The sequence below is a fragment of the Mustela erminea genome, chromosome 12 (genome assembly GCF_009829155.1).
Source record: "Mustela erminea isolate mMusErm1 chromosome 12, mMusErm1.Pri, whole genome shotgun sequence".
NCBI classification, from domain to species: Eukaryota; Metazoa; Chordata; class Mammalia; order Carnivora; family Mustelidae; genus Mustela; species Mustela erminea.
In genome coordinates this window covers 4,563,763-4,588,509 of record NC_045625.1, presented here as the reverse complement: position 1 = coordinate 4,588,509, position 24,747 = coordinate 4,563,763, and the positions used below count along the sequence as shown (strand labels likewise).

The 24,747-nt window shown below is 49.1% G+C and overlaps 1 protein-coding gene across 22 annotated transcripts in view; it reads right to left on the bottom strand.

The window, feature by feature from the left end:
- The window catches only part of RAPGEF1 (Rap guanine nucleotide exchange factor 1), a 134,754-nt gene that overhangs the window by 66,626 nt on the left and 43,381 nt on the right, over nucleotides 1-24,747 (bottom strand). For 19 of the 22 annotated variants that reach the window (XM_032307913.1, XM_032307915.1, XM_032307923.1 and 16 more), the window contains exon 2: nucleotides 109-248. In XM_032307913.1, the coding sequence (XP_032163804.1) occupies nucleotides 109-248 (140 nt within the window). Of the gene's footprint in view, nucleotides 1-108; nucleotides 249-4,924; nucleotides 4,950-8,077; nucleotides 8,480-11,873; nucleotides 14,220-24,747 lie in introns of those variants that run through there. The other 3 variants (XM_032307917.1, XM_032307921.1, XM_032307918.1) reach the window with 3 other exon arrangements.

Genomic DNA, 24,747 nt, shown 5'->3' with positions numbered 1-24,747 from the left:
TTGGCACGGAAAGCTGAATCCCCAGGGAATGAACTTAAAAACAGCACAAACTCATACTGCTCGAAGCAGGCGAAGGCCGGGAGGAGCACCTAGAGAGAGTCGGCTTACTTTGCTCACAGGCTTCTCCGGGTTTTTCACAGACGCCTCGGCTGGTTTTCCCTTCTTGGACGGCGTCCTCTTGATTTTGGGCGAGTGGAATTTGTCCTTCAGCTTCATGGTGAAGGAGGAGAGATGGGAGCGCTGGGAGTCTGGAAACAAGGAGGGGCGAATGGTTAGAAGCAGGGTAGGAAGAAGCTGTGCTCCGCGGACCTTCTGCAGAAACAAGCATCGCCCCTAGACAAATCTTCTTCCCTGGCTGTTTAGTTACAAAGGAAAGGAAAGACGGATCTACTGAAACACTTCTGCTCACGTGTCTTAATTTCTGCAATTTCCATCTAAATTAGGCTGTTCAAAATTGTGGAAGTCAAAGGCAGTCAAAATGGCTATGGAAAAAGAATCTGCCAGTATTCCAGCATCCTCTTTACTCTGTCTGATGCGCTGAGTCTAAGGGAACTGGCTAAGAAGCAAGAATACCAAAGCAGAATCATGGACGTGCAGAATGTATGGACTGGAATGAAAGTCATACATTTTTGAGTCAACCTCCTTTTGAGGTTTTGAGTCAACGTCCTCGTTTCTGTTGGTTTAGGGAACAGCAGCAAGTGTCACAGGCACGGCCTCAGAGTCGGCACTAGAGACTGAAACAGCACTGAGGTGCCCAAACCCCCGGAACAGAGTGCGAGACTGGATGGTTTCTCTCCAAGGTCAGGAACAAGCCCAGCTTGCCCATTCTCACCATTCTTACTCAGTATCGTACTCCAGTACCCAACAAAAGTTGTCTAGCTTGGGAAGGAGGACATAAAACTATTTGTAGATGACCCTGTGTATGGAAAATCCCAAGCAATTCACTAAAAAACTATTAGCACTAATAAACCACAGGATCAATATACAAAAGTCTGTTGGATTTCTGTACAGTAGAAATGAATGTTCCAAAATGAAATTTTACCAAGCTTCCATTTAGGGGCACCTGAGTGGCTCAGCTGGTTAAGTGCCCAACTCTTGATTTTGGCTCAGGTCATGATCTTCAGGGTAGTGAGACAGAGCCCCATGGAAGGCTCCCCACACAGTGTGGAGTCTACACAGGATTCTCTTTCTCCCTCTCTCTCTAAAATAAATAAATAAGATCGTGGGGGCACCTGTGTGGCTCAGTCAGTTAAGAGTCTGCCTTCGGCTCAGTCATGATCCCAGAGTCCTGGGATCGAGCCTGCATTGGGTTCCTTGCTCCATGGGGAGCCTGCTTCCCCCTCTTCCTCTGCTGCTCCCCTTGCTTGTGTACACACACTCTCTCAGTCAAATAAAATTTTTAAACACTCTCTCAAGGGTCTTTCAAAAATAAATAAACAAATAAAATAAAATAAGATCTTCAAAAAAGCTTCCATTTATACTACAGGGAAATGATGATGGTTGCAGAGGGAAGGGGTTGGGAAGATGGACAAAATGGGGGAAAGGGAGTGGGAGACACAGGTTTCCAGTTATGGAACGAATAAATCATTGGAGTTAAAAGTACAGCATAGGGAACATAACAATGATATTGTACTAGCGCTGTCTAGTGACAGATAGTAGCTACACTTGTGGTAAGCCCAGCCTAACATGTGGAGATGCTGGCTTACTGTGTCCTACACCTGCAACCAGTGTAACACTGTGTATCAATTACACTTTGACAAAAACAAAACAAAAACAAAGAGTTCCCGCTGACAATATCATCAAAAAGAATAAAATACTTAGGGGCCCCTGGGTGGCTCAGTGGGTTAAAGCCTCGGTCTTCAGCTCAGGTCATGATCCCAGGGTCCTGGGATCGAGCCCCACATGGGGCTCTCTGCCCAGCAGAGAGCCTGCTTCCTCTTCTCTCTCTCTCTCTGCCTGCCCCTCTGCCTATTTGAGATCTCTGTTTGTCAAATAAATAAATAAATAAATAAAATCTTGAAGGAAAAAAAAAAAAGAATAAAATGCTTAGGCATAAATTTAACACAAGAAGTGCAAGACGCACACTAAAAACTATAAAACATGGTGGAAAGAAAGACAATCTAAATAAATGCAAAAGCATACCGCGTTCACGAATTAAGACTAATATTAAAATGGCAATATTCCCCAAACTGATCTACAGATTCAATATAATCCCTTGGAGAATCCCAGATGGCTTTTTGCAGAAAATGATAATCTAATCCTAAAATAAGCATGGAAATAAGCATGAGACACAGAATAGCCAAAACAATGTGGAAAAAAGAATAAAATGAGAAGACTCATCTTCCTGACTTTAAAACTTCCTATTCAGAAGTTATAGTAATCAAGATAGCATGGTACTCACATAAGGACAGGCATATAGAATAATGGAATAGAATTGAGAGTCCAGAATAAATTGGCCACGTGTCTACGGCCAATCAATTCTTAACAAGGATGCAGGCTATCCAATGGAGGAATGAATGTTCTTTTCAACAAGTGATGCAGGCACAACTGGACATTTCACATACAAAAGAACGAGAACGAATCTGGGCTCTTACCTCACACCATATACAAAAATTAATTCAAAATGGATCAAAGACCTGAACGTAAGTGTTAAAACTATTAACTTTTAGAATAAAACCTAGGGATAAACTTTTTGTGACCTTTGATTTGGTGATGGTTTCTTAGAATGACAAAAGCACAAGTGACAAAAGAAAAATCAAATGAATTGGACTTCACTGAAAGGTAAAATTTAAACTAGACTTACCGGGTTGCTGTTTTGTACCTACGAATATCAAATCATTAAGTTGTACACCTGAAACTAACAGGATATTATCTATCAATTAAAACATTTGTGCTGCAAATGATACCACAAGAAAATGAACAAACTACAGAATGGGAGAAGATATTTGCACTCCTACACCTAATAAGGCCCTGCATAGAGAAAACAAACAAGGGACGCCTGGGTGGCTCAGTTGGTTAAGCAGCTGCCTTCGGCTCAGGTCATGATCCCAGCGTCCTGGGATCGAGTCCCACATTGGGCTCCTTGCTCGGCGGGGAGTCTGCTTCTCCCTCTGTCTCTGCCTGCCTCTCTGTCTGCCTGTGCTTGCTCTCTCCCCCTCTCTCTCTCTGATAAACAACAACAACAACAACAAAATCTTTAAAAAAAAAAGAGAAAACAAACAACTCTTATAATTCAACAACAAAAGACAAATAATCCAATTAAAAATGACCCAGGGACTTCAAAAACCATTTCTCCGAATAAGATACACAAATGAGGAATGACCATACCAAAAGACGCTCAACATCATTAGTCATCAGGGAAATGCCGAAACCGACACAAGTTACTCCTTCAAACCCACAGTGCAGAGTAAAAGACACGTAGTAACCAAGTGTGTGATGGCTGGGGAGCTGGAACCCTCCTACACTCCTGCTGGAAATGTAAAATGGGGCAGCAGCTGTGGAAAATATCTGGCAGCTCCTCATAAGATCAAACACAGTTACCGGACGACCCAGCAATTCTATTCCTAGGCATATGCTCAAGAGAAATGAAAATACACATCCACGTGATTCGTACACAAAAGGTCACGGGAGCATTACTCATAAGATTCGACAGATGGAAATAACTCAAATGTCCATGAACAAACACATAAAATGTGGCATACCCTTACAACAGAGTATTGCCTGGCAATAAAGAGAAATGAAATCCTGAGACCTGCTACAACATAGACAAATTTGATAAAATTATGCAAAGTGAGAGAAGCCAGTCACAAAAGACCACTTGAAGGATCTTCCATTGATTTGAAATGTCCGGAATAGGCAAATTTATAGGGACAGAAAGTAGGTTCGTGGCTAAGAATGAGGGAATGGGAGAGGGAAGGAGAGAGGTTGCTAATGAGTTTTCTTCTGGGGCAGACATAAATGTTCTAAAATTAGAATCTGGTGACAGTTGTACCAAACCCCAGTAAATTACTACACACACACACACACACACACACACACACACACACACACGTAATTCCACACTTTGAGCCAACTGTATATGTGAATTATATCTCAATGAAGCTGTTTTTATAAAAAGCAAAAACCCACTGAGTACTTCCTTCACCTCACCATTTACCTCAGTGCTGTCCAGGTCTGAAACCATCTTATTAAGTGACTTATTTATGTGCCTGTCTCCTCACAAGAATGCAAACTCACCTGAGGACCACAACTGTGCATGCCTGCATCCCCCGTGCTAACATGGTACCAGGCCCATAGAAGATGCTCAGTAAACATTCACTCAACAGTAAACATTCAACCAACCAATCACGAACTATCCCTCAAAACAGACCGCTTCTTTTGATACTACCTGAAATTCACAGAAAATATTTGGAAAGTAGTTGAAAATTAGGGGACAGAACATGATCCTATGCAATAGAAAAATAAATGCTTTGTAGTTTTAAAACTACGAGGCACCGCCCTTTTTTATTTTAAAGATTTTACTTAAACATCAGAGAGAGAGAGAAAGAGAGAGACCGAGCAAGCACAAAAGCAGATGGAGAAGGAGAAGCAGACTCCCCATCAAGCAGAGAACCCCATGTGGGACTTGATCTGAGGACCCTGGGATCATGACCTGAGCCGAAGGCAGACGCTTAACTGACTGAGCTATCCAGGTGTCCCAGGCACCCCCCCTTTCCATTTTTCCAACGGTTTACTATTAAAACACCCTTCCAAATAAATGACATAGGACCTTGTGCTACAGGTCTGTCACCATGTCTGTTACTGCCTGTGGCTTCAGAGAGACAGACTTTCCAGGTGGCAGGCAGGATCAGGTAAACTACCTGCTCTTTGCCAACTGTCTAGAAGCCCACTGCACTCTGGACCAAGAGAAAAGCCAGAGCCTGACCTTCGTTCATATGCGGGCAAGCCAAACACGGTTTTGCAGCTGTCTGCTGGCAGGAAGCCCTTCTTGGACCCCAAAGGTGTAGAGAGGTCCACAGGAAGCTGGTGCACCTCTCCCCGCACACGGAACGGCTCAGTGCAGTGTAAGGATGGGCTCTCGGCAGCTGCCCTTACATGTCACGGTCATCCCTGGGAGTCACAGCGGGGACGGCATGGTGCGGCTCCTCCGTCCTCCTGTACCTTGCCTCTTCTCCCCAAGCAGGTGCGTCCCCCATACAGTCTGTGCCTCCTTCTTTATACTTCAGAATGGTGTCACCGGTCCAGTCATACACGCGGGGGTTAAAAGGGTAAGCTCTGAAGTCAGACTATCTGGGTTAAAATACTTCAAAATCACCTTCCAAGTCTTAGGTTCCTTTTTCCGGAAAACAAGGCTGATGGCCCTGTCCTTGAGATGGCCAACGTGATGTAGAATAAGCGAGGCACTGCCTGGGAGGGTCTTACCAGGTACCGGGCACATGGTGCCTCCATGCTGGGAGCTGGCCAGACGGGACTAGCTGGAAGGGCAGCGAGGCTGACCAAACTCAAGATGAATTCTCATCTCCCAAATGAATCAGGTTATTCTGCAGCACTCAACTTTTTTAACGTAACAACACTAAGTAATTGAGGGCCTTAGAAATGCCATCCTCCTCTTCCTCTAGCATGGGCCGGAAGTCTCAATCTGTTTCCCTCTGTGGCTGCACGTCTCCACTGCCTGCCTCAGTGTCCCTACAGTCACAGTGCTAACCAGGCCGGCTCCCGAGCCAGGGGCGATGGTAGAGTAATGTCCTAATTCGTGGGACTTCCACCCACGCAACTAAGACTGAAAGCAGACCCAGAAAAGCAGACACAAATGGGGAAGTCTAGGCAGGATGCATGGTTTCTCCACCGGTCAAAGACCTCCAGAGACCTGGGCTGCCCGAGCCAACTTCCGCTTTGCCCGTCTGCAACCCTGAGCTGCTGTATGAACAGGACAGATTCACCACCTGACATCACAACCGGGCAGAACAGCAACGCACGGTGGGCCCCCTAAAAACCTCTCAGGTTCCTGCACTCACGGAGCCAGCCCTGATCAGGACCCAAAAGCAATCAAGGGCACCTCCTCCTGAGAGCAAGCTGGAGGCAAGAAGTGTCTTACAGCACTTTCTCGACCTCAGCCTGAAATTCTAGTCCGTCTTGAGGCACAGCTGGCAATCCCTATCCGCATTTAAAGAAAGAACTGCAACCACCAATAAATGTCTCTCCTGGGAGTATTTAATAGCCTAGAAAGACCGACCTTTAACACTCAAGGTGTTAAATCAAGCGGAGAAAGCTGGTTCTTCGTAATGGTGATGGACCTCCTCGACTCTGGAAATAGAAGACAGCACTAACTAGGACAGATTCTGACTGGGAGGCTGCTTGTCATCTTTTCCTTGAAACAATGGGTCAACAACACAGATTTCGGGTGGCCTGCAAGGTCACGCAAACTGCATCTGCGAGCTGACAGAGTACTATAATGACCGGAGCTGGCGGGGCGGGAGGAAGCAATGGGTGACGTCTCTGCTAGGGTAATCTTGCCAACAGCACCAGACACGCACACGTGCACACACCCACTTCCTGCCCCTCTTCTTGAGTCCCTCAAGTGTATCAATCACCTGGCCGAGAGGCCAAAGCCAAGCTCCCACACTGCGGGGGTCTTATGTTGCTTCATCAACCACTCTCTTACTAGTCCCTGACTTCTTACTTAGTTACACTTCCGATTTTGTACACGTACGTTTTTAGAGATCTTCTCATACTGAAATTAAAACAAAATTTTGAAAAATTCCACACACACACAGCCCTTAGAATTAAACGCATCCATCCACCGACCTGGCCTATCAAACAGAACTTTCAGCAATGATGGAAATGTTCTGTATCCACACCGTCCCACGTGATGGCCCCTATGTCTACTGAGTACTTGAGATGGTGGCTGCTCTATCAGACAACACGGCTCTAGAAGCAGAAAGTTTTCAAGTCCACTGATGCTACCACATGCCCCTTCATGATCACACCTTTCGACCCCAAAACGGGTAACTGTGACTCTGATTTTTTTTTTTTTTTTTTAAAGATTAACTTACTTGTGAGAGAGAGTGAGAAAGAGAGAATGAGTCCCAAGCAGACTCCGCTGTAAGCATGGAGCTCAGTGCAGGACTTAATCCCATGACCCTAAGATCATGAGCGGAGTGGAAACCAAGAGCTGGCTGCTCAACTAACTGAGCCCCCAGGCACCCCCTCCTCCCCACGATTCTGATTTTTGTGTTTATCAGCACTTACTTTTTTTGACAGTTTATAAGTATAGCTTAATTTACAGCTTTGTGAATTTTACATAAATGGAAATACACTGTACATATTCTCATGTTTTTGCTTTTTCACTCAGAGGTAGGTCTGAATCTAAGCACACTGGAATATATGTACACGCTTTCACTTTCCATGGACACGGGGCTGTTTCCAGCTTCTAGAAACAACACTGCTATGAACATTCTCATACCTGCTCCTGGAACACATGCAAGCACTCTCTGTGAACAGACTGCTTAACTACAGAGTATATACTGTATTTAATTTTGTGGATTTTGCCAAATGATTTTCCAAATGGCTTCGCCACTTTGCAGTTCCACTATCAAGGTCCCAGCTGCTCCTTATCCCCACCAACAAGTGGGACCGCCAGACTGGTCTGCTTTCTTTACGGCCTTACTTCACCAAAGGAAACAAAAACCCTCCTCCACTTAAGAAGGAAATGCCATAAGCTGCTATTTTATGGTACTTTATCAAATCTTTGAGAGCAGCTTCAAAGGTCACCGAGAAAATTTAAGAGAACAGAGCCTCAGACCACTGTTCATTGCGGCATTTACAGCACGGAAGGTCAGAAACTCCCAGTGACTAATCTCCTAGTCATTTCTTCCAGAGGAAGGGTGGCTTACGTAGCCTCATGATTTCTGTATAAACGGCCACGGTGTTACTAAGAGCAGGCACTTTCTTGGGCAACCACGGCAGGACGCTGACCCAGCTGTCAGACGAACGCCAGAGGAAGCACAGGCTGGAAGAGAGGCATGCAGCCTGCTCACAGAAGCAAATCTCAACAAACCCCAAGCCCCGAAAGTCGCACCAATTTTTTCCTGAGCAGTCTGCCAGGGACCAATATTTCATTCACAGGTTTTCAATTTGCTCCTCAGTCAAGGCTAACAACAGTCTCTGCCTGGTGCCTACACATGTACGTATCAACTGGCGTTTCCAATGTCACTTGTGGCAGCAGCTGGGATCCCAACTTAGCAGCGGTTTCTGTCAGGGCTTAATTTCACTCTGGATAAGGGCAGTCTCTAAATATCAGCCACATAAGGGAACACAACGTCAGGGTCACGGTGGGTAACACTTTGAGGCAGTTCCAAAATTACTGCAACCGATCTTGAGAAACAGCGTGGCTGTCAATTTCTTGTTCCCTACAGCGTACTGGGTTCAGAACCGTGGCACAACCAGGAAGGACCTCCATGTGTCCGCTTACACGAGTTCCCTCTAAAACTACCTACCCAAGCCACACTCCCCCATTTTCCAAACATGTAAAAAGAACAAGTATAGTGGAGAAGTGGCTTGAGGACCTTAGAAAGAACTTTTTTAAGACTTTTAAAAGATTTTATTTATTTATTTGACAGACAGAGATCACAAGTAGGCAGAGAGGCAGGCAGAGAAAGGAAGAAGCAGGATCTCCGCTGAGCAGAGAGCCCGATGCAGGGCTTGATCCCAGGACCCTGAGACCATGACTTGAGCAGAAGGCAGAGGCTTAACCCACTGAGCCACCCAGGCGCCCCTAAAGACTTTTTTTTTTTTTAAGTAATCTCTACACCCAACATGGGGATCGAGCTCACAACCCCAAGATCAAGAATCACATGCTCTACGGACTAAGCCAGCTGGGCGCCCCAGGAAGAACTTTTTTATTTATTTAAAGGTTTTATTTATTTATTTGACAGACAGAGATCACAAGTAGGCAGAGAGGCAGGCAGAGAGAGGAGGAAGCAGGCTCCCTGCCGAGCAGAGAGATGCAGGGCTCAATCCCAGGACCCTGGGATCATGACCTGAGCCAAAGGCAGAGGCTTTGACCCACTGAGCCACCCAGGGGCCCCGGAAGAACTTTTTTAAAGCTATCATTTCAGATTGTTACTTATTTAAAATGTTACAGACTAAAGAAAAGCTAAAGCCAAGAGTTCGGGCTGAGTAGCCACGGCAGGCAACACAGGGGCTCTGGGGTCTGGCCGTCTCTGTTCTAACCCAAGCTCAGGAGCAGACACGGGCAAACTGTGTATCTCTCCGAGCCACAGGTTCCTCACCTACAGAAAAGCATAACCTCAGGGCTGAACAGGATCCTCTATGACAAGCACGTAGCCATGGACATGACCTATAGCAAATGCTCAGTAAATGGAGGCCATTACTGTTATCTGATCTCGTGACCAGACCCCTGCCAACCCTGAGCTAAAAACAGCCACAGCCTAGTAGCAACCTGATGTTTCATTTTTTCCAACAATTTCCATATTAAAAGATCCTCTGTCTTACTTACTATAGAACTATTCATGTTCAAACAGAGGGAAAATACTATTTGGAGTCTTGCAACACCAAAACCCGCCTTTCTGCCATGAAAGTCGCTCACATCACCCATGCGTTCAGGCGATCTACAGGTAACTCTGAGCTGCTGTGGCTGATGCTGGAAGCAGTACATAGATCATTTTATCCCCCAGCAACAAAATTAAACAAACTTGTTATAAAAATCCAAGCCCTGGGGCGCCTGGGTGGCTCAGTGGGTTAAACCTCTGTGTTCAGCTCAGGTCATGATCTCAGGGTACTGGAATCAAGCCCCACATCGGGCTCTCTGCTCGGTGGGGAGCCTGCTTTCCTCCCTCTCTCTGTCTGCTGCTCTGCCTACTTGTGATCTCTATCTCTCTGTCAAATAAATAAATACAAAAAAAAAAAAAAAATCCAAGCCCTGCAAAAACACAAAATACATAACACAGAAAGTGAAAAATCCCTCATAACTCTCCATATGGCAGAGCTGAAATATTTTTCAACTTAATATGTTGTGGGCATTTTTTCCCAGGAGCACAGCTAATGTTGAATAATGTTCTGCTGAAACCTATTTAACCAGACTCCTGGCTGATGGTTTTTTAACTTTTCCTCTTCAAACAATGCTAAATTGATGAACACGCTCATGTTTCCTTTCTAGGCACCTGCAATAATGAGACGGGCCCCTAGAAATGGAATTGTTAGGTCAAAGGTAAGATACTATCCAGATGCCTGAGCTGGGGGCAGACCAGCAGGGACTGAGCCAAAGAGAGAGGCTCGGGGCAGAAGCAGAAGGGCCAGGGTGCGAGAGGAGGCCGGGCCCGCTACCGATGGAAGAGACCAAGCTCCACCTTGGATGTGGGCTCAGATCTGACAGAGCCACTGGTTCTGGTTCTCTTACATACCCGGTAAGGATGAAAAATAGACTCAGCATGGAACGGACACGTCACAGAAGATGATGTCCAAACGGCCAAGAGACAGATGACAAAGTGCTCCACTCCAACAGGCACCAAGAAACAATCAATTAAAACCACAAAGCGATACCATTACACACACACTCGAATGCATAAAAAGATAAAACAGAATAGATAAATAGATAAAAGTAGAAAATAGGAAATGGAGAACGTTAAGCACTAAGGAGGATGGCGAGCAAAGGGCGGTGTCCACCGCTGCCGCGGAGACAGAGAATCTGGAAGGCATCTGACACCCATTTCCCCGGGGGCCCCACCATCCCACTCCCAGGTGTGTGCCCTTGTGAAGTCACCAGAAGACAGGTACCGGAATATGCAAAGCAGCAAGACCTGAATGCCCGCTGACACAGACCCCTGCACGTGTGGAACACTATGCAGCAGTAAGAACGTGTAACCTACACCTACACACAGAAACATGGGTGCTTCCTACAAATGTAGAAAGAAGACACACACAAAAAAGTACATTTTTGTATGATTCCATTTATACAAATACAGAAACAAGCCAAATTAATCTATGATTTTAGAAGTGAAGATAGCAGTTATGCTTGGGGTGGGGGAGTAAGCCGCAGGGGCAGGAGGGAGCTACGGCCTATTTCTTTTTTTGTTTTTTTTTTAAGATTTATTTTTTTTTTTTAGAGAGAGACTGCACATGCGTGTACACGTGGAAGGGCAGAGGGAGAGAGAGAATCTCAAGGAGACCCCACACTGAGCTTGGAACCTGACGTAGGGCTTGATCGAACAACCCTGAGATCGTGACCTGAGCTGAAACCAAAAGTCGAATGCTTAACCAACTGAGCCCCCGGGGCGCCCTAGTCTATTTCTCGACCGGAGCTGCTTGCATTCTTGTGTTAGACTTGTGAGAAGTCTTGAAGCTGCATGCTTAAAGCCAGATGTACCTTCCTGACTCCTGGTACACATCAATAAAAACCTGGAAGAAAGTAGACACAGGGACCTACAGTTGTTTTAAAAGGGTCCATTTGATGTTTACATGGGTCAGATTGACAGATCATGAAACAATTCAAGGAAATCCTAGTCGCTGGAACAAACAAACATGTTTAACCCAGAATTAGTGTCTTCCCAAGTAACTCGACACCACATATCTCAGGAAGAATCTACGGATATCTTAGGAAGTTTCCGTTTCATCTTCATAAAAATAATAAAAGAACCTATACAAATATTTTTATGATCTTAAATCACCAGTAAATAAGTGTTTTCTAATTTCCTTTCCCTTATTGTATGGAAAATTCAAAGAACCAAATGTACATACATCTGTGTCCTACAGTTCGCTTTTAACCAAGAGTGAATTGATGTATTTTGTAAGATAATAACAGCCACTATACATGAGGTTGGTCTAAGAAATAGACAATATTCAAGCTCGACAAATACCTGAGCCTCTCATCTGGGTCAGGCCCTGGATGGGGACAGAGGAACCCTCCTCTGCAGAGACCCCGGGGAACTTGGTTTCACCAGTTGGATGGAGGAGTCTGAGTCAAGGAGGCGGATGGAGGCTGGAGGCATCCACGTGAGCACACCGGTGGCACAGAGAAGACACAGGACGCCAGGAAGCCAGATGGGAACCCCAGAGCCCGGCGCAGAGAAGAGGTGGGCACCTCGGAGGTGAGAGTGGTCTCTTCCTACACACAAGCTCCTGGTCATTGTCCTGGATGTCAAGATCAGGCAGCACAAGCACAAAACTTTGCCCGAGACTCCCTCCCAAACCTGCTGCCACTACATCCTGGTGAAACAGGAAAGTTTACCCTTCCAGCGGCTCAGGTCAAAATTTCTGACTCTGTTCTTTGGCTCACACCCACCTTCCAGTCCTGCAGCCAACTCCGCACATCCATCCCGCCTCAGCCGTCCATCCCAAGTCTCAGCACTGCAGCGAGCGGCAGCACTGACACCCTGACCCAAACCACAGCCACTCTGTGCCTAACCCGCCACCACAGCTGTCCAAGAACCCCTGCTCCTTGCCTTTCTAGTCTTTTCCACCAGTAACCAGGGCGACCCTGTAAAGGGTCAAGTCCTGTTCCACCGCCTCGCTGCCCAAAGCCCTCCTGCAGCATCTCTTCTCCCTCAGAGAAAAAAGCAAAGCCCTTCAGAGGCCCACAGCCCCTCGCGCACACCGTCGCAGAGGGATCCGAACAAATCCACACACAGAAGTTTCCCCAAGACTTACTCCTTTTAGCAAACATTCATCAAATATCGACAAGTATTCCCAGAGGAGAGGAAAGCGGAGCCTCCCGCTTGAGAACTGCTTCTCTCCTGGTGAGGCGCCATCAGCAGCTCTCGCTTCAAACACCCGCTATAGGCCGAGCACTGTGCAGGGAGCCCACGGTCACCCCTACCCTCACACTAACACTGCAAGGAAAGGGCTTTCACTGCCCTTAGACACATGAGGAAACCAAGTCCCAGGGCCCCAGCACCATCCCCCAACCCCACAGGCAGCACACACAGCACACAGCACAGCCACAGCACACAGCACAGCCGAGGCAACCCCAGCGCCCTGGCTCCTGTGGTGAGTGTTCAAGGTCAGCCCGCCCAGGGAGGCCTCAACGTCTCCTCCCAAGAAAGTATTTTTTTCTCATCACCGTTTGGCAATGGCCTAGAGATAGATTCTTTTCTTTTCTTTTCTTTCTTTCTTTTCTTTCTTTCCTTCCTTTTTTTTTTTAAGATTTTATTTATTTATTTGACAGATAAAGTGGCCTAGAGATTCTTAAAGCCAATGGCCTAGAGATTCTTTTTTCTTTTCTTTCTTTCTTCCTTCCTTTCTTTCTTTGTTTCTTTCTTGCTTGCTTTCTTCTTTCCTTCCTTCCTTTCTTTCTCTTTCTTTTTTTTTAAGATTTTATTTATTTGACAGATAGAGTGGCCTAGAGATTCTTAAAGCCACAGACTCTATAGACATCCCTAGATGCAGATTTGTCCCTTTCTCCAGAGTTTTATTTCTAGAGATGAGAGTCACAGAGAGCAAGAGAGAGTGGGGAGTGGGGGACGGAGCCGGGGCGGAGTAACGGTGCATTCTGAGTGAGCACACCCCGGCACTGGCAGAAAGCAGACAGGGCCAAAGCAGAGCACGGTCCAGGCTCACGACCACAGGAAGAAGCGGAGTCCGCCCTGACCTCTGTCCCTGGGGTGGAGCTGTCTGGAGCCGCCTCTGTCCCTCAGAGGAACTTGCACGTTGGGACCCGTGCCAGTTCAGAATTCAAACAATGCTCCTCCAGGGCCTCACAGCATATTTTTTCACATCATGTCACCAGCAAAGCAGCCCAAGTTGGGGCAGGAAGGCCCGTGTATTTGGGGCTGGGCCACGGTGACAGGGCTCAGGCAGGGGCCCCGCAACAGTGTAGGCTGCGGTGCCTGGGCTGGCCTCAGTGCACTTGGCCCTGCTCAGGGATCCAAAGAACCCATTATTTGTCAGGCTACCTTCTGGACCTCCAGAGGAAAAAGTTTTCATTTGTCAGCAAGTATGTTCTTTCTTTCTTTCCCAGGCAGCAGGGGGAGGAGAGGCGAGCCATGGGCCCCAGCAGCCGCTGGGATACTGTAAGAGGCGCTTACTGGGCAGAGAAGGAAGAAAGTGAAAGGCCAAGGGCCGCCTGGAGAGTCCCTCCCCTGCCCTGTCACCTGGGGAAACAGGGCGCCCCCGATAGCCCACAGCAGCCCACGGACATCCCGTTCACTCCTCCCTCACGCACTCCCTCCATCTCTACGCGCCAAATATTTGCAAAGAGCCAGGGTCAAGAAAGAGCAAGACACAGCTCCTCCCTCCAGGGAGCACCTCCTAATCCAGGCGGGGGGGCGGGGGGCGCTGGGAAAAGTCCTCCGTCAGGACACAGATGAGGAGTCCCACAAAGGAGACCTGACCAGCAAACGCAGCGGCTTTTCAGCTGCTCGCAGCACCATTCGGCAGGAGGAAGGGCGGTGGGGGTAGGGTGGGGGCTGTGGAAGGGCTCTGAGGCCCAGCGGCCTTGAAAGACAGCGCTGCCTGCTCCTCAGGGCAGGAGGAAGGGCCGGGCTCGGCTACAGGAACAACTCCAGGTTTCCTTTCACGCAGGGACCCACGAAAAGCATCAGAGTCAGCGAACAGGTGCCGACTTGGAAATGGCCACAGGAGTCTCTGCGGACCACAGAGGGATCTGAAAATGACCAGTTCTCCAAAGCAAACTTCTGGCTTCCCAGGCAGAAAGGGCTGGGGGTGAGGGAGACGGAGCCTTTAGTCTCACCCAACCAGGGGCAGCGAATTTTTCTCTGGAGCAAAACAAGGAAAGGGTCTTCTCAGCTGTTCTTCAACGCGAGTTTCTTCCTGGACCCTGACCCCTTGTTCCTGTCTCACAAAGATGTTTGGGGCAGGAGGCCTGTTCTGGCAGAAATATTGATTATGTATGATGGTCCAGACACACACTCTGCTCTTCACTTTCAGAAGCAAGTGCTGATCAATCCCATTCCTCCACAGTCACGGCCAAGGTGGCACCCGGGCAGGTACCAGGTGAGTGGCGGGGCTCTTGGCGTTGCACCGTGAGCACCGGAAAGGATCCGGAGTCTGCCTACCAAGGAGGCGGCCAAGGCCCTGGGATTGGAGGTGCCCCCATCCTGGGACCCAGTCATCCTGAACCAGGCCAGTCCCGGGCTCCTTCCTCCGTAATGGCTGAAGATGTATCAACCAACCTCTCCCACACATTTCTCCTCCTCATGAGACAACATCAGAGTCATAAGTAAACACATGCAGAGGGCCAGGAAAAAAAGCCCACTCCAGGACCGGGGACACCCCGCTGTTCTCTTCGAAACCTGCAGCCACAGGAGGTCTCACCACCCACGAGAGGCTCTGAGGGCCCTTGACACTCTGGGACTAAAGTCAGAAGACACGCTGGTTTGGTCAAAGCCAGAATTTCACCGGCTTAGAGCCTGACATCCAAACCAATTCACCTCCAGTCAGATGTACCAGCTCCGCGTGCAGAACGCATTAGGTACCAAGTGACCACATAGTGACAGCAGGGACCGTGTCCAGCACCACCCCAGGCACCTCATAGGCCTTCCGCATTCAATTCTCACGGTGACTCTCAGTTTCCTGGTAGGGAAACTGAGGCTGAGAGGAGAGACACTCTGGGTCTGAGCCCAGCTTACATGCCAGCCACAGTCTTCTCGGGTGGAAGGGAGAAGTACCCTAAAGGTGGGTCAGAGCAGAATACGGGCTCGGGGGAAGGCCGACTCATGCACACTCTGTCCCCTGAACGAACAGCCTGTTGTCTCCGGGTCAGGGCTCACTTCTAAGAAACCAGCTCTGGGCCTGGCTGCGCGCACTGCGGCCCTGCCCCCACCCCAGCCTCCCACTCAGACCTCGCATCTCAGGGTAGGCTCCCTCTTCCTCCTTTCAAAATGAAAGCCCAGCCAATACGCTGTTTATTAGATGTGTTCACAACTTTGATGCACGGGTAAGCAGGTCAAAACAAGAGTAGAAGACAAGACTTTCAGGCCAGTACTGCTTATAAAAGTGAATCACACCCTTCTGGAAAAGTCCAAGACCAAGATGGCTCACTCACGGCAGCAGCACATCAAAGACTTCCTTGCCGTGCTAGCTCCCGGGCTAAAAATACGCCTGCTGGTGAGATCTCAAGCAGTCTCTTAGCCCACGGGGGAGGCCAAAGTGACAGTCCGAGCCTCTCACCTCGGGAGGTGGATTATAGCTGGAACCCAGACGCTCTTTTTAAACAACTCCAAAAACAACAGGTTGCGGAAGAAAGTGTAGGGGCTTTCCAAAGTCAAAAAGGCCTCCCAGTTCTCATGAATTTATACCTTTACAGTCTATGATTAATAACAAACCAGCGTCACAATGTGTGCTTCTAAAAGACAGTTCTTCAGGGGCTGGCCATCTCCCTTCCTGGGTCGTACACTCAGCCAAGTAACATTCCTTTAACTCTCTCCGAAGTCTCTCTCTTGTTAGAACCCTCCAGAAAACCACCCACCTCAAAGAGTACCTTTATGAAAAACCCAGATGCTTCATCTGGAATCCTCAGAGCAGGACACTACGTACATTTTTCAAGAGCGAACCTGGCTTTCCCTTGTTCTCTCTGGGCAGCTGTACCCTTTGCATCCCCTAGAACTGAAGTTCTTCGCAGAGGACCGAATCTTTCCAGGAGGCGGTCTCTGTCTCAGCACGCCAAGAGCAAGAACAAGCACAGGCCACACACACTGGAGAACGAAGAAAGCAGAGACTCATGTTCCCCAACTCCGTTCCTTGGAATCGGAATACACTTCCCTCAGTTAAACAAGCTTAGAAACCGAATCTGGGCCCTGCGGCCCCTGATACAACGCAGCACAACTTGGCTGAGCTCCTTCCACCAGCCACATGCTGGGCATTTGGTGCCACAGAAGACCTGGCCCGGTCCGTGGCTGAACGGGAAAGCAGAGCCTGCCCTTGCACGGTTTATAAGCTAACCGAGAAGTAAAGCCATACACCCAGCGCTCCAACACGCAGCAGAGCAAGTCAAATGCTGAAGAAATAAAGCATTTCCTTCCAGAAAGATACGGGAAAGTTCATGAAGAAAGCCCCAAGGCTGTAAGCCAAGCAGACATTACGGGAAAGGACCACGAAACATGTGAAGAGACGGGGTTGCCTTGGGTAAGACAGGCATCTCAGCATCTCTGACAGACGGAACGGAGTGAGCCCCAGCAGAAAGCGTTAGTGGGCGACGCCTGGTCTATTCCTCCTGCTCACACGGACATAGTATCAGGTCCCCAAACCAATTCTGTGGATTAAAACATGAAACAGAACAGAATCGATCAGAAGGGACTAAGGCTAAATATCACCTTCACGCAATTTATTTCCATTACCACTAACTCAAAATGCTGAAGACCCTTCTCCTTGGGGAGTGTGGCACAGAGGATTTTCTCACTAGGACAATGAGGAACTGCTGCAGGGGAGGGGGCCTGTAGGGGCGATCGAGAACACAAATCCAGTCCTTTCCCAGAGTCACAAGGACCCTGGCTGAACGTCCTGCTCTGGGTCTGGAACCAAGGACCATGCATGGGCATAGCGCCAGCAGGTGGGCCGTTTCCAAGGTGGAGGCGATCGGTGGCTTTCTGGCCTCTCTTGACCACCAACCACAGTAAGAAATACTATAATCACATACACAAATGTATCAAAAATCTAAAAATTCGATTTCGACTGAAATTCAATTTCACTTTGAGGTCCTATGAATCAATTCTCTGACCAAACGGTGTCTTAATCCTTTCCCCAACTGAGGGTGAAGGGGAGGGCAGGGGAGGGAAGGGTCTGGGTCCCACCAGCAGCACTGGCATGAGCTGGTGCTGGTCAGCATGCCAGTTCCATCCCAACCCCCAACCCAGACCTCATGAATCAAGACCTCCGGGGGAGGGACCCAGGACCCGGGTTTTAACTAGTCCTCCAGGGGAACAGAGGACTGGGGGAAAGAGAGAAACTGTGACGAAATTCCAAATCTTGAGTGGAAGATGGGCAAGCTGCAAAATCAGCAGAGCCTAGCGCGCAAAGTGACGGGCAGGTGGGTCCTTGGACTCCAACAGGGAAGTTCAAATTTCACATCAAAACATTCCTCTGGACAAGCCCCTTCTGATGGGGAGAGAGGCTGGAAACACTGTGCCTGGAACAGGACTGCCTGAGCCAAGCCATGGGGGTTGAGGGGAAGGGATGGCCCTAGTCACCAATCCCAGTCACCAAATTCCAACTAACCAGCCACCCCAAGCGAAGATATTTGGCCAAAACGCGTCTCTTTAGTACAAGGCCCAGAGTGCAGGTAAGCCGGTCAGTATTTCTCAAGACCTACTGTGTGCGTGAGTGCTTCGGACAACAAATTTCATCCATAAGTGGGACCAAAGTGATCACTCATTGCTTTCCCTTCTGCTTTAGGCCATGCATATTTATACCTGGCTACAATACTTGCTTAGCATCTACTTTGTGCTGGAAAAACGTGGTTTCTGTCCTCAAGCCATTGCTCTAAGGCAATGATTCTCACGAGGGAAGAGAGTGGGTCAATGGCACGGTGTCTGCCAAAAGCATACACAAGGCAACTATACACAGTCATATTTGCAATCAGAAGAAAGCAAACCCGGGGCGCCTGGGTGGCTCAGTTGGTTAAGTATCCGACTCTCGATTTTGGCTCTGGTCATGATCTTAGGGTCATGAGGTCAGGAGCCTGGTTAAGATTCTCTCTCTCCCCGGGGCACCTGGGTGGCTCTAAGTAGTTAAAGCCTCTGCTTCGGCTCAGGTCATGATTCCAGGGTCCTGGGATCAAGCCCTGCATCGGGCTCTCTGCTCAGCAGGGAGCCTGCTTCCTCCTCTCTCTGCCTGCCTCTCTGCCCCTACTTGTGATCTCTGTCTGTCAAATAAATAAATAAAATCTTAAAAAAAAAAAAAAAAAAAAAGATTCTCTCTCTCTCCTCCCCCCAAGCCCCAGCTCACACCAGTCTTTCCCTCTCTTTAAAAAAAAAAAAAAAAAAAAAAGGAAGAAAGCAAATCTGGACAAAATACACAGAAGCTAGAAGCAGAGGGGCTGAGGTGTCAGAGAGTCCAAGATTAAGGCCGGGTGAAAAGCTACCGCCGCGTGGCCTAGCGACCCGGCCTGGACTCTGCTGGGTCCTTATCCCATGCTGACCCCAACCCACGAATTAATGGTTTTCTTAATGGAAAACAAAAGTATTTATAGTCCTCAAAACACATTCTAAGCTGATAACTGTATTTTTATATTTAAGATGGAAAGCCCTGAATTTTCTAGACAGGAAAACAAAGTCGACTGGGAAGGCAAGGAACCTGCCAAGGACCCAGCATTCCCAAGCACAGGTTCCCGATACGTGGGCTGTGGCGGGGGTCTGTGGAACCCTTCCTTAGGAAGGAGGCGCAGGGGAAAGCCTCATGGGGTCCGGCTGAAAATGTCTAAGAGCCACCAAATGACCATGGAGAAAACCGTGTCACTTCATTTTCTTCCAGGACGCCTGGGCCCATTGTACCCACCCTGACCAAAATCCCCCAAAGAAGGTTTTGTTCTGCTGGCCCCAGTGTCCTGAGAACTAAGGGCGCCTTAATAATAAAAATACGCAGCTGCCAGAAAGCTAGTGGCTGTACTTGAAAAATGCATGAAAATCAGTGGATTGAAAATATAAACGGGTCTACCCTCTGCAGAAGTCCGGCACGTGTTTGAAGGTGACCTTTCAAAGTATTTTGGTTCCAACTCTCCTTACAAATTGAGTATCACCACAAAGCAGGGACTGAAATAGATTTAGTTTCTTTATAATAATATTTTCATATTCTTTGTGATGGAGGTTGAGCGTTGAGTGGTGTTTTAAAATTTTTCATCAAAACAAAAACATTAGCCCAGAACGGCGTGTCCTGAAGCTCGGTTACAGCCCGGCTGCCCCCGGCAGGCTGGCCGCTCTGCCGTCAACACTCGCTCCTGGGGGCAGTGAGCCCGAGCCCATCCGCGGAGAGGCCGGCTCTGAAATGCTCAAATCTCCTCTTCCGACCAATGTACTAGAGCGCTGCTGGGGTTTAAATTCTGATCTCTTACCCAAAGAGGGCAATCTGGGAAGACTGAGCTCACACCTCTGTGCTCTACAGCTGACCCAGAGCCAACCCCCCAAAGTATAAGGGGCCCCTACTCAGGCCTCTCCCCCAGTACAAAGAAATCTAGAGCCCCACACTTAATTTAGGACAAATTTTTTTCTCCTTCCAGGGCTGTGGCCATGAGTGGCACATGGCGGCGAGGTAACTGCCAGTTGAGGGGTCGCCGAGCTTGGAGAAGTGCGAGGCCTTTGATGACATCCAGTCTGGTGAAGGTCGGTGTCCCCAGCACTGGTCCCACCTGCCCGGGCCAGGATGGCCTCCACATGGCCCCAAGTGAAGAGGCTCCTACAAGTCAAGTCCGGTCTGAGCTGGCTGTTGTGCGCCAAGAAGATCCTGTCCCATTCCCTCTCTCTTTGGACCGAAGGGAAACTCGTGAGGATGACTGTACGAGGTCACAGGGCCCAAAGCATTTCTCAAGCCCCTCGTGCTCAGTGCCCAGGGTGCAGCGGGGAGTCAGGCAGACATGACCCCAAGGCTTAGGAGGACCAGGGAAGAGACCTGAACGAAACACACCATCCCAAGTGGGCCGAATGCTTCCAGAGTAGGCCGAGGCCCCTCACCCAGCTGGAGATCGAGTGCTGAAGGACCTCAGCTCGGTGCCCCCAGAGGCAGACAGAGCCAGGCTTCTAGTGCAAGCCGCTTACGTGCGAAGTGCAGGAACACTGATGGGGGCGGTAGGAAGGCAGGAAGGAGAGGGTGCTCTAAAGCCATCTTTCACGCAGGCAACCACCATGAACCCTGCAAGGAAACTGGTTTAAACTGAAGCCAGAAAGATTCACGACAACTGCCCAGATTTTCCTTTTCTATAGGGGGTGTGTGGGGGATGTGGACTGAGGGAAAGTGTTTCTGGTAGAGGGACCAGCATGTCTGGAAGGCCCTGGCCCAGCTGGCTCGAGGTGAGTCAGGAGACCCGGTCAGTATGGCAGAGGGAGGGAGTGGGGAGAGGCGGCAGGCCAGCCTGTGCCAGCGGGGTGAGTCCTCGGGACCCAGGAGCCCGCCTGCCTCCCAGAGGTGCTCCCGGGCAGTGCGCTCTACAGAGGGGGACAGAGCACAGGGTTCCCGGCACACCTTCTTCTCCTGCTCTGAGGAGATCTCAACGCGCCATGCACAGGGTGGGAAAGCAGCCGCCCCGAAGTCCTCCTCCTTCCGACAAGATCGTTTCCCCAGTGTGCTGGTGACATGGAGACCAAATGAACTCCCCTAACCCTGTCTTAACAGCAAGCTGCCTCCAGGTGAGATCCGAATGTGCAGGCGCGGTCCTGGGTGCCAACAGTACACACGACGCACGGGAAATGAAAGACAAAGGTGTGAGCAGGAAATGCCGACAATAACCTCCCTCTGTCCAGACCCAACAGCTTGCGCTCCAAGGCTGCCTGCCCATCAGATTCTCAGCGTCTCACCCAGGCGAAGAGAGCCTGAGAAGCCCAGGGGTCTGTCGGGAGCGCGCCTCCCTCCCCAACCTCGGTGCCTACCATGCTGCGGAGGAATGAGCTGGGTAGGGGCTGGCTTGGCCCCGGGGCAGTGTGTCCGTCCACAGCTGACCAAGCCTGAGGGCTGTGCTAAGATCTCCAAGATGGGCAAGACACTTCAGGAACACAACTGGCCACATTGAGAGGGCTTTAATCGGCTTCCAAACAAACCACCTCCTTTGATGGGTGGTGAACGTCATCTGGTCACAAACGGGCAGCTGGTACAAAGCATGTCTGTAGGATTAAATAACGAACATCTGGAACCACCCCTCTTGTCCTGGCCCAAAGTGGGCAGCGATCTGGGATTCATTCCCAAGAAAGAAACCAGAGCATGTGGTTACCACAGCAGTTTGCCCATTTAGGGACACCAGAACACATTCCTCTCTCCTGGAAGTTAGGGAGTGGGAGGCTGGCTTTTCATGTAGGTTCTGCCACTAACTGGTTTGGTTAAACAGACAAAGCACACTTCCTCTTGGCCTCTTTTCTCCTCTGGAAAAGAAGGGCAATAAGCATAGATCAGTGGTTCTTCTCAAAAGTCCCGTCCTGAAACAGCAGTGGCAACAGCGGCCTCACTTACGGAACGGGTAGAAACGGGATCTCCTGCGCCCCAGGCCGTACCTGCTGGATCAGAAGCTCTGCAGGTGGGGCCGGCCATCCTCTCTCACCAGCCCTCCAGGTGACTCTGACACACTCTGAGACCCACTGGCCTGGCTGATTTCCCTACCTACTTAGTCTCAGAAAGCCATTCTTCTTTAACCCTTCCCTGCCTGTACTGCTACTGATTTCACTTTCCAACGAGCACTGACAAAGTGTCTACACCGTGCCAGACACTGGGGACTCCTGGGGCACAACCCCAAGCCCACTTGGCGGCAGGCCCATGGGAAAGCTCTGAAGATGATGGACATGCACAGGGCCTGTTTTCCAGCTACCTTCCTAACTGTCTTCCTACAAAACTTACTCTACTTTTAAAAATAAGCTGTTCAGCATACAAGGAGAGATGCAAGGTACCAGCAAATAAAACATTATTATATTGCTACTGATGAAAGAAATAGATTATATACGTCCAATCATTTTTTTAAAGATTTCATTTATTTATTTGACAGAGAGAGACACAGTGAGAGAGGGAACACAAGCAGGGGGAGTGGGAGAGGGAGAAGCAGGCCTCCCACTGAGTAGGGAGCCGATGCAGGGCCCAACACCAGGACTCTGGGGATCATGATCTGAGCTGAAGGAAGATGCTTAATGACTAAGCCACCCAGGCGCCCCCATATATGTCCAATTAAATAAGCATACAAAATCAACTGGAAAATTTCTAGAAGGAAATACAAACACAAATAACATTTCTTTTCTCCTAAAACTATCTTGTGACTCACAGTGTTCACAAGTCTTGAATGTTATTCTAGGCAAAAAATAAAACACCAAGTGACATTTTTAGCAGTCCATTTTGCTTTGGGAGGTACACACAGGAAATGCAAAATCAAAAACAAAAGCGCAAATGCTCTACCCTAAGAGGAAAGACGCAACCAAACTACCTTAACGTTAAAAATGGAACTAAACTTCGCTTCCTCCGTCACGCCTCAGGGGTCCTGCTAAAAGCATCTGCCAAGAATCTTCCTCCTCTCCCCTCTGTCCGGTGAGCAAGGTGGGCAAAGGAAACGCAGCCAGAAGGCAAGCCCCGGGCGTAGCTGTAGCCACCGGTTGTTAACACACACTGGGCAGAGAGCCTCCGGTCGCTATGGGTCCCGCAGACACTGTCTCGGTCTGAACAAAATCCTCCTCAGTCGGTACTGTGCCATGGGACTGGACTCCTTAGAGGAGACGTGGACATCAGAGTTCTCCCCCAGTGCACAGGTCAACAAGCTCTTGTCTACATTGGTTAAAACATGTACCTCATCACTGACATAACATACAGCTGCTTCTACCCAAAAGGGGGGCCGGGCGGCCAAGGCAAACCACAGAATTAAGGCACAAAGTGACAAAGCAATCACCCCCCACCCCCAATGCAGGGATTTCTTTAGGCAACACTAACCACAAAACAAGAGGGTTTAAAAGAGAAGAGAATCAGAAGCTTGAAACTAAAGATTTACTGCAACTGAGCCATGGATAGTTGGCTCTGAGTTTCCTAGTAGCAAAGGTAAAAAGGAATTAATTTGACCTTCCAAAGAAAATATATGAACTCAACAGAAGAGGGAAACTTTTCCCTGGCACGACACTCCAGAAGAAATTTCAGGGAGGATACAAAGTAACACCATGAATTTGATCTTCAATCTTGGTTTTACACGATCTACAATGCTCTTTAAGTAGCCACTTAATACCTGTTCTCTATTAAACAAATCAATAGCCCAAAAACTATTTGTGAATACATTTCTTAGGTTTAACCTCAATTATTAATATGACCCTGTCTTTTGTTTCCAGGAGCCCCAAGTAAATATAGAATCTGCCCTTAAAGAACTAAAATAACTGGGGCTTTCCCCACCTATTTTTGGCAGAAGTGAGATGTCAGTCACCTCGACATTGAGTTCTGAGGCCTGAACTCGGTGTGGTTAAAGCGCTGGTCACTCAGGCCCGACGTGCTCTTCGCCCACAGGAACGGGGCGCCCTCTGGTACCACCAGAACCTCAGCAGGCAGAAGAAAGCCCAAGCAGACGGCCCCCTGGGGGCCAGACCTCACAGCTACAGAAGATGGGAGACTGGGGCGGGAGAACCAGGAGCCCGCTTCCTCTTCAAGGAGCCGGATGCTCAGTCGGGCAGGCAGGATTAGAGGGAGGCTGCAGGGGGGCTGGACCATTTTCCACAGCTTAAGGAACAGTGGATGAGGTCCAGGAAGGCAGCAGCCAGACCAAACAGGCCAGCAGGCTCAAGACAAACCACAAGGTCAGGAACTCTTCAGCCTGGAGGAGGGTCACGGGCAGAACAGGGTGAACGAGAAAGCCACAGTCGGTATGGCCCCCAAAAGCTGGAACGGGTGCCCCCCTGCTTTGAAGGTCCAGTGAAGCAGGCCCAAAAGGGGAACTCGGTGTGGACAAGAAGGGGACAGGCGGACCTGCATGGAGGAGGAGGGATGACCAGCGTGGCAGCTCGGGCTGACTTCGGGGGCGCCAGGCACAAGCACGGGCCCTACCCTCCACGTGCGCTTCGCGGGAGAACGCTGGGCTGGCTGGTGTGCGGCGCCCACCTCGTCCCACGGGGCGGCCATCAGCAGGCC